At 33.7% G+C, this 9,504-nt stretch overlaps 2 protein-coding genes across 3 annotated transcripts; one reads left to right on the top strand and one right to left on the bottom strand.

Annotated features, from left to right (window-relative positions):
* Nucleotides 1-1,608: 1,608 nt before the first annotated feature.
* On the bottom strand, nucleotides 1,609-4,237 carry TO1 (thioredoxin O1). 2 transcript variants are annotated; one of them, XM_016334952.3, is made up of 7 exons: nucleotides 3,875-4,237; nucleotides 3,706-3,771; nucleotides 3,464-3,514; nucleotides 3,145-3,224; nucleotides 2,863-2,907; nucleotides 2,633-2,727; nucleotides 1,609-1,892 (listed from the first exon to the last, which is right to left on the bottom strand). In XM_016334952.3, the coding sequence occupies exons 1-7, from the start codon at nucleotides 4,080-4,082 to the stop codon at nucleotides 1,883-1,885; spliced, it is 555 nt and encodes a 184-aa protein (XP_016190438.1). In that variant the 5' UTR covers nucleotides 4,083-4,237; the 3' UTR covers nucleotides 1,609-1,882. The 2 variants fall into 2 exon arrangements, with proteins under 2 accessions (XP_016190438.1, XP_020975595.1); XM_021119936.2 differs by having other exon boundaries at nucleotides 1,777-1,892; nucleotides 2,608-2,727; nucleotides 3,875-4,155.
* A 2,912-nt stretch (nucleotides 4,238-7,149) lies between these two features.
* LOC107631493 (large ribosomal subunit protein eL33w) lies at nucleotides 7,150-8,753 on the top strand. The gene is made up of 5 exons (XM_016334953.3): nucleotides 7,150-7,270; nucleotides 7,834-7,869; nucleotides 7,952-8,180; nucleotides 8,261-8,303; nucleotides 8,572-8,753. Exons 1-4 carry the CDS (start codon nucleotides 7,239-7,241, stop codon nucleotides 8,300-8,302), a joined length of 339 nt encoding a protein of 112 aa, XP_016190439.1. The 5' UTR covers nucleotides 7,150-7,238; the 3' UTR covers nucleotide 8,303; nucleotides 8,572-8,753.
* Nucleotides 8,754-9,504: the final 751 nt, after the last annotated feature.

Genomic DNA, 9,504 nt, shown 5'->3' with positions numbered 1-9,504 from the left:
CTAACAATTAACTCCGTTAGTCATTTAGGTCCTTTACTCCGTTAACTCTAACGGAGGACAAAATAGTCCCTGACAACTCTAACATGGGAAAAAATAGTCCATGATCTCATCTATTCGAAAACGACACTGTTCTCTCCCAATTTCCATCATATCTCGCATAATACTAATAGTCTAACACTGGAACTTCAAGCTACACAATGCACACTCCACAACTTCAATGTTCACAAGAAAAAAAAATTCTCAACTTGTTCTCAACCAATTCATACTCAGAAAACTAATGACTATGTCTTTCAACTACTTGTCGTCTTCGATGGATCCCATGAATCTAGAAAACAAGTCTGATTTGTCAAGACCCATGGTTGTCGTTGCCATCTCCCTCCTCCTCTTCCCTATCATCTCCATGACCACATTGTCCACCACTCCGATTGCTTCCTTTAGCTTCTTCTCCGAACCAATGTTCAGTAATCGCTTCAGTTTCCATATGAGCAGCAACGGCGACATTGCTCGTTGTACTGATAGCTTGGATGCGAGGTCGAAACTGTCTGCCAACTTGGACTCCAGGAAAGAAGGAATGAAGCACTCGGTGTCTATTTCAAATGAGAATTTGCATATGATGTTGAAGGATAATCTTCTCATGATGTCCTAATGTCCAACAATCTATATTGTTTGCCGGAAAGTGGAGAAAGGCGTGCCCTTGGGGTAGTTGTAGAACTTAGTCTTGAAGATGTCATGGACATTGTCGGGGGTTGGAGGTGATGTTATTGAGGACGTGGAAGTGGATGCTTCTGGTGGGTGAAGTGTAGAGGAGGTGGATGTACCAGTCATAGAGATTTAGAAAGTGTGTGGTCCATGACATGTTGATGTAGGTGTGACACGTGTGGCAATTACACCATGGCTTAATTTTGGAGCTAAAGAGGAGGAAGGAAAAGATGGAAAAGAAAACTGTGAAGGTGAAGAAGGAGAATATGAATGTTAAGGTTATGCGAGATATGATAAAAATTGGGGAAGAACAGCGTCGTTTTCGAATAAAGGGGTAAGGGATCATTTTATCTCTTCTTAGAGTTGTCAATGATCATTTTGTTTCCTGTTAGAGTTGTCAGGGACTATTTTGTCTTCCGTTAAAGTTGACGGAATCAAAGACCTAAATGATTGACGAAATTAATTGTTAGGAACCAATCAAGTAATTAACTTTAGTTGGAGACTAAAGTGTCTAGTCTGAAATTCTGAGTACCAAAATGGGTATATACTCTAAAATATAAATCCTCTGAGTTATAAATTAATATCTTGTATATGGTTAAAAATAAATATAAATTCATTTATTGTAAATTATTTTTTTTATAAAAATAATGTCTTTTTCATAAGGTTACGTCCAGTCTTCGACGTTAGTTTTTCCGGTGTTCATTGTTAATCAAGGTTGAAGAATAGATAATTTGCAATTAGTAGACCTCATTTCATTGTGTTGCACTAGTTTGGAAAGGTTTGTTACGCAAAAGAACCCAAAATAGTTAAACAGAGCGGTTCAAGAACACCTGGGAAACTCATATATTGCATTTCACAAAAATCAACCATGTAGAGCTGGAATGAACAAGCATAACTCAAATGGTCCACTTCTGAAAAATAAAGCTCGAAAACTATTATTAAGTGTAACAATAAGTGACACAAGTTCTTGAAACTTCAGGCTCAACGATATTCTACATGTAAATGCATATGTCCCATGTCCTAAACATGTATGCATATTCTCTCTTCTCTCATGGAAATTTGAAATAGAATAAAATGATGACTGTGAATAATATTTAAACAAAAAATAAAATATTAAGCAGTTGCAGTTTGATCATTTTGTACTTCATCAACCATCAGCCATTCCCACCTCTGAAAACCAAACTCAGTCCTTCCTGGAACAGATAACACACAGTTAGTCAAATTTCCATGCTTCAATTACATTTTATGCTACATCAAAACTACAATGCAAAAGCATCTTAATTGATTAAAACAATGGCTTTCCTCTGTGACCAAAAAGAAAAGTCTACCCAAGCTAGAAACAAAAGTGGGGTGTTCACGGAGAGAAGTCCTAGCCTCCTAGGTCAGTTTGTGGTCAAAACTCCCCATTCATACCCCAATCCAGAGGATCTAAATGTGCTTGGCTGTGGCAGATAGCAATAGCTCTTCAAAACAGAGCTTGTCTCTAAAGTGAGTAAGAGCCTATCCAGCTTTTGCTTAATCTAAGTGCACGGCAATATTTATTTACAAATGAATTCACTCTTATTGGTTCACTTTACAAACAAGCTCCCTTTAAAGGAGCCTTGTCTCAATTTTAACAGATGTGCAATGTTGTCAAAGTTGAACCAATAAGACCAATACTAAAGCAAAATACAATAATTACCAATGCAAAGCAATAATCTTTTTCATATACATGTATGTAAACATGCATGCTTTAAGTTTCAAGATATGTGAGCAGCCCATAGCTCAATGAATTAACGGGAAAGCAGGTAGAAACAACGATATACAACCGATCAATAATAACATGCAGAATAGAACATTGCACTGCTACGTGAAATGCTAGCAATGCAAAACTTTAGTGAAAGGAAATAAAAGCAACCAAAACATTACATAAATTGAAGATTTGAAGGATTACTTGAAGAGTTTCTCTGTAATATGGTTCAATCGTGCAACATCGGCACCTATAAGTTCATCAGCCTTTTTTCCATTTTGAAAGAAATGGAGTGTTGGCTGCACAATTATAAATATGAAGATAAGTGTGATTGATGGACACAGTGAGATATATGGTCCATACCTATGTAAGATTTTATGTATACAAAGAATAACAGAACAAATGAATTTCTAACCAAAAGCTTAAACAATTACCACAGATGTAATCTGTAACTTGCCTAATGTGCCTTGAATTTCTTCCTGGAACACATAGCAGAAAAGGGCAAAATTTCAGGTTTCAGCTGCCTTGGAGCATGGACTTATCTTATGCAAAACACCAGAACATAGTAGAAATACCAAAAAAAAAAAAAAAAAAATAAGCTATTTCAGCTTATGAGTAGTAAAGCTTAGTAACTAAAAAAAATGGTTTTCCAGTACATAAATTTTATCTCTGTCCATGATTAAAACCTGCATTACATTATAGAAAATAGGCCATACCTGATCAATATCAATCTTATATGTTGTTACATGAGGGTACTTCTTACTTAGTTCTCCAATTATAGGAGAAATAAACCTGCCTACAAAGAAACAAGAACTAGGGAAACAGTTGGAATTTGGGTCTAGAGTAAATAGAAAGCAAGAAAAACATATGAACAATCAGAAGCGCGGAAACTACCTCTTAGCAAACTGTCAATAAACATAGCATGTGATATCCATATAATTAATCATCACACATGCATGATCAAAATATCAAAACAGAATATAGTTCACTGCCAATATCTTATTCAACAAAACTATAAAAGGAACGGGAACTTACAAGGTCCACACCAGACTGCAGTGAAATAGAAGATGGCATGCAACGAGTTATCTGTTTTTAAAGATATTTTTCAGCAGACAATAATTAATCAATCAGCTCTATGTTATCATTCCATAATGAAATTGCATCAACAGAAGTAAATTAACAAAGGTGAAGTGAAGGGAGTAATAAATCCCCAACAGCATAAATCAGAGAAAACCAAATCCATCCATAGAAAATGAAAGGAAAACAAAGAAAAGAACCTTGAACTTTTCTGAGGATATCATTGAACTCTTTCTCTGAATTAACAAGGACAACATCGGAAGGAGCTGAAAAATCATTCAAGAAATTGACTTTATAGTGTATTTGATTGTGAAAAGTAGAAATAGTTTATATAAAGAAAAGATAGTAGTGAGTAGAGAGAGGAAGCACCTGAGGCGGAGGAAAGCGAGCGGGAGTGGTGGAAAAGAGAGAGCTGAGAGGAAGCGATGGTGGCGGCGGCGACGGAGGCGAAGAGAGAGGAGTGAGATTGAGGAGGAGAGGGGAATGAATGAGAGGTAAGATGGTTGGAGAATGGGCGAACCCTATTCAGCATTGCACGGCTAAGAACCAATGATCGAAGGATCGAGCTTCTCGCCATGGATTCTCTCTTCTCTGCTTTGTTTTGCTTTCTCCTTCTTCTTCCTACCTTTTTAAGTTTTAACCTCGCCTTTTATTCTTTTCTTCTTTCCCTCTCTTATTGTTTTTGCTAATTATTTATTTTTTATTTTGATAAAAAAATAAGTTATTAACATTAGGGCCTAACATTAGTATACATAGTACATAATTACTTTTTCAAAAAATTCAGATAATAGGAATTATTCGAATTAAAGTAATATGGTTATTCAGCAAAAAGAAAAAGTATTATTATGGTTAAAATATCATGTATTACTTGATTGAATAAGTGTTTATAAACATACTCACATATTAAATTGAGTGATGTTATATGCACAAATATTTTTGACAATTAAATTTAACTAAGTTAGTTCAGTATTTTAACTATAATAAAAATTATTTTCAAAATAAAATGTGTGAGAGTATTTCGATACTCTATTAGCGCATAATTTAAAGAGCTTGTGCTATATATATAAGTTTTTTCTACACTTTCTGTAACACATAAATTGTATTGGAGAACACACAAATTTTTTAAGTATAGTACATAAAAATTAGAACATAATACAAACTTATTAATATAGGACATAAATTTTACTACACCAAAATTTATATGTATATTCTTTTATTGAATTGTTTTACACCATACCATATCACATGTGTAAATCAAAGTGAAAGAGCACACACTCCTTCATTTTCCCAACACACAAGTAATCAAAGCTAATAGCTTGCTAACTCACACTAATTTGACACGTGTCATTAAACAAATTCTAGTTTATCATAGCACACAAATATTTAAGCGTAACATACATTTTTGTTCAGCATAACACTCAAATTCACATATACAGCACAAAAATCAGAATCATAGAATAACACTAATTTTTCAAACGACTCAATTAAAAAAAAACTAAGATCATCATAAATAATCATAATCAAGAAAAAAATAAAAATATATACAATAGTATACAAATATCGAGTATAGAAAAATAACACAAATAATCGAAGCTAATAACCTGGTAACTCACACTAATTTGTTTGAAATCATTAAAGAAAGAACTCCGCTAGAGAGACAATGAGGAATCTTGATAATGTGTACAATGAATTTTGAATTTGGCCCAATACAAGAAAAAAAAAACAGTTATTTCAAAAAAATTAACCATCATAACCCTAATTTACCAAAGAAATCTACCCAAACACCTTCCCTCAAACCGTCTGCTACCCCACCCTCATCAATCATCCCACCTCTCCGGTGTTAGAACCTCTCTCACCGGCCATCAAACAACCATCCACGTAATTATTAAAATAATCATCTGACTACATAGTGAAATGACCATTTAACATTTGTTAATTGTATATACTTAAACCGAATCAAACAAAATAACCATCCAATTAAAAATTAAAATAACCATCTACATACCTAATGAATTGAATATCCAATTACGGAGCTCGTTAATTTAATTTCACTATAGTAATCATACCTTAATCTTCCCGAGCATCCACTTCATCAGTTTCGTCTTCTCATAAACTAACTCTGTCATTGCCGGTGGAGAATCTGCACCAGGAGCTCGAGAACACTGTTCTCTATCAAAGCATCAACTAAAACCTTAGCCAGTTCATCGTTGTTGTCGAGGACATCTTCGTTAGTGAGGTGTTGGAGGAGCTGAACGACGTCGATGGCGATGTCAGCATTGTCGTGGTTGAGGAGGTCAACGATAGAGGGGACGACATTGAGTGCGACAAGGTCAGGGTAGAGCTTAGAGGCTCCGCACGAGGATCTTCGGTTTCTGAAGTTCCTCGTGGAGGTCCAATTCCAAATTGGGCGTACGCATAAAATGGAGGAATACGTAACTTTTTTATAACCAAATTCTTATTTATTTAAAATTCGAAATTATGAGGAATTAATTAAATTATTTATTAATTTATTATAATTTTAATTTTATCCCTATTGTACAAATTGTACATTAAACTCATTGTCTTTTCATACTTTCTCTTAAAGAAATTCTAATTTATTACAACACACAAATATTTTAGCATAATACATATTTTTGTTTAACATAGCACACAAATTCACACATATAGTAACATAAATATTGAGCATAAAAAATAATATAAAAGGCATTCTTACATTTTTAATTTTACTAAAAAAAAATACATCCAATTCACCAAGAAGAAGAAGGAAGAAGAAACAACAACAATAACAAGACGTTGAAGAAATGGTGGCAATGTGACGGCAGACTTATTGTATCGACGATGACGATGTTAAAGGAGGAGGAGGAGAAAGAGGAGAAGAAAAAGAAAAAGAAGTGCGACTAAAATTTAAATTTTAATAACTTAGTTAATTTGGTTAATAAAAATACTTGGACAGCAAACATTTTTTGACTAAATTATCCACCTAATGAGTAACGACTAAAAGCTCTAAATGTATAAGGGCTTTAAGCACACCTTTCTATAGTTCGATACTTTTATGATACATTTTTCAAACATCTTTTTTAGAATAAATTATAAGTATTTTTTGTTCTGTACGATAATAATATATGGAGAAAAGAACTCATACGGTAGAAAAATTAATTTTTTCAAAAAATATTTTCATTCAAAAAATTCGAATATTTCATCCCAGATAAAGAATAATGATATATTTATATTATTATTATTATTATTATTATTATTATTATTATTATTATTATCCACCAACACATTAATTAAAATTTTCAACCAAAAAGTATGTGATTAAATAATTGTTTTTTTTTTTTTTTGGTCGGTGGATTGGACAACCCCCAATCCTAGGTTACACAACACACACCCACTCACACACCCATTAAAGGTTCTATCACTACCCAGCTATAGCTGGGATTCGAACCTGAGATGTGGCTTCTGTTTGGCCATTGGTGCAACGCCTCGGCCACAATTAAATAATTGTTGAGATTTCTTTTTGGGTATTAACAATTAAGTATTTTTGGGCAAAAGCAAAACAGGCCTATAAAACCCAAGAGGCTCATCAGGCCCAAACAATGGTTGACCCATGAGGCCCTTCAATTTAGAGCATTCCCTATAAAACCCTAAAATCTCATTTTTTGAAGGGATTTAGGGTTACGCCGCATCTCTGCTTCATCGCACTCTGTGAGTCAGCTCCCACAAGCAAGCAACGATGGTGAAGGGTCGCCAGGGAGAACGCGTCAGGTTTTCTTCCAGCTCCTCAGTTTCTTAATCATTTGTTCTGTGTTTTCCCCAATTGTCTTCAATAGTTAGCTGCGCGTTTTTTGTTTTCCTCTTTTAAACGGCTTTTGTGTGATGTCTGCTCGATCTTCTAGCATTGACATTTTTGGAAAATTTTATCGGTCGTTAGAGATTACTGAATTACAGGATCACCGAAATGGATTCCTATGTGTATGAATGTACATGAAGTAGTAGATTGAACTGTAGTATTTCCTGTATTAATCATCTTCGTGCTACTAATTTAAATGCGAATATATGATTTTCGTGGAAGATTTAGGAATGTTTGTTTGAATCAACTAGGAAGAACTATGCTTATTGGTGAATATTAATCTTCCGGTTATGAAACCTATTAATTTTTTTTCCATCGCGGATGAATTTTCTCCACAACAGTAGGTTATTGACTGAATGAACACATAATATTGTTGTTAATTCCATTCATTAATGGTATTGGTCCGTTATTCAAATTAATTTAATGATTCTTTTTTATGTATATTAAGCTTATAATTCACTTTTTGTCTTGTTTTTAGACTCTACGTGAGGGGTACAATCCTTGGATACAAAAGGTAAAACGGTTATTGCCACTGGTATTGTTAGTTCTCTGCCAAATTTATCCATCTATTTATACATTTAGTGTGTTTCATTCAGATCCAAGTCAAACCAGTACCCAAACACATCTCTTATCCAAATTGAGGGAGTGAACACCAAGGAAGAGGTAGCATGGTATGCTGGTAAGAAAATGGCTTACATCTACAAGGCTAAGGTGAAGAAGAATGGAACTCATTACCGCTGTATTTGGGGCAAGGTTACAAGGCCTCACGGTAACAGTGGTATTGTTCGTGCAAAATTCAAGTCAAATCTTCCACCGAAATCCATGGTAATCACATGCCATCTTTAGTTCTATTTTACGTATGTTCTATTTTGGCAGTATAATGAATGAGTTTTGTTCTAATGCAGGGAGCACGTGTAAGAGTATTTATGTATCCAAGCAACATCTAAGGTAAACTGCCTATGATGATATATTTTTCCCCCTTGATCTGATTTCCCTTTTTCATTTTCTATTCCTTCCATGGAAAATGCTCCCATGTTAGATTACATATTGCTGTTCTAATGGGGTTGCTAGTTGCTTTTCTTCTCACCTAACATTCTGTGATTGTATATATATGCTGTGTTGTATACTCGAAAAGCTCTTTTTTATAATTGCTTTAATTAATTGTACTAGGTGTATTTTACCTTGTTCTAATTGTGTACAATCCTTGTATTTGCAGGTTCTGAATATCAGATCCCGGTAGATTTCTTCACAGCTGATTTTTGTTTTTTTGATAAAGTTTTATTATTATCGTTTGTATTTGTAACTTCTGAGCAGAATTTTGGTTGAGACGGTGTTAGGACCAAATGATATTCTATATTTTATGTGGGCTATTTTCTATGAAGATTATATTCTTGATTAGTGAGTGTTGGCTTGGTTTTTCCATATGTTCTTAAAGTTCCACAGTTTGCGAATTTAAGAGACAGGTTTGTAGAGATGTGCGAAATAGGAGTGCAAAAATTACGCACCAAATGATAGTAGCAAGTTGAGGACAAAAGAGATCCAGTTTTAAGATGCACTAATTAAATTCACTCTACTTTGAGAATTAATGGTAACAATGGTGTGTATATAATGGTATGTTAGTCATTTAGTTCTTTGTGCCATGGTAACTGATGAGAATGAATTTTTTCTCTCTTTGTTTTTTTTTTTCATTTAAGGAGATAAAGTGTAAATTTTTATTATTAATTTCATAAGTGGAATTAAACAAAAATGTGAGAGAGAAAGTATTAAAGGTTGAAACTTGTAAATTATTTTCTAAATTGAAAAAAAATTGAGAAGATTTATTCCCAAAACTAATATAGTATGGATCATTAACAATTTTATTCAGTTTTTACCTTGAGTTTTTATTTGGATTTGTTTGATTTTTACAAAGTCTATTTTTTTTAATGCTAGATCCAAAGGGCCAAAACAGAATTTTTGCCACTGTAGCCAGTGAAATTAAGGTGAAATTTTAATCTAAATTCGTGTACCATGACAGCGAAAATGGAACTTCTCTATAAATTCGTGTACCATGCTCGCAATATGTAATTATGTATGTCCTCATTTAGTCTATTAATGTTACTACACGGCATTTTCTTCCATTTTTTTAAGGTAGCGTTTCGAATTGAGATTG

The sequence above is a fragment of the Arachis ipaensis genome, chromosome B3 (genome assembly GCF_059453495.1).
Source record: "Arachis ipaensis isolate K30076 ecotype BB chromosome B3, ASM5945349v1, whole genome shotgun sequence".
NCBI classification, from domain to species: Eukaryota; Viridiplantae; Streptophyta; class Magnoliopsida; order Fabales; family Fabaceae; genus Arachis; species Arachis ipaensis.
Note: the sequence above shows the minus strand (reverse complement) of the source record. Positions and strands in the feature narration are given on the sequence as shown.

Bases quoted from the DNA above. Each gene is read 5' to 3' on its own strand.
- TO1 (XM_016334952.3), bottom strand. From the start codon at position 4,082: ATGGCGAGAAGCTCGATCCTTCGATCATTGGTTCTTAGCCGTGCAATG. The intron at 3,772-3,874 runs GTGCTTCCTCTC...ATGATTTTTCAG, and splicing joins CTCGCTTTCCTCCGCCTCAG to CTCCTTCCGATGTTGTCCTT. The intron at 3,515-3,705 runs GTTCTTTTCTTT...CTTTAAAAACAG, and splicing joins TATCCTCAGAAAAGTTCAAG to ATAACTCGTTGCATGCCATC.
- LOC107631493 (XM_016334953.3), top strand. From the start codon at position 7,239: ATGGTGAAGGGTCGCCAGGGAGAACGCGTCAG. The intron at 7,870-7,951 runs GTAAAACGGTTA...TGTTTCATTCAG, and splicing joins ACAATCCTTGGATACAAAAG to ATCCAAGTCAAACCAGTACC. The intron at 8,181-8,260 runs GTAATCACATGC...GTTCTAATGCAG, and splicing joins ATCTTCCACCGAAATCCATG to GGAGCACGTGTAAGAGTATT.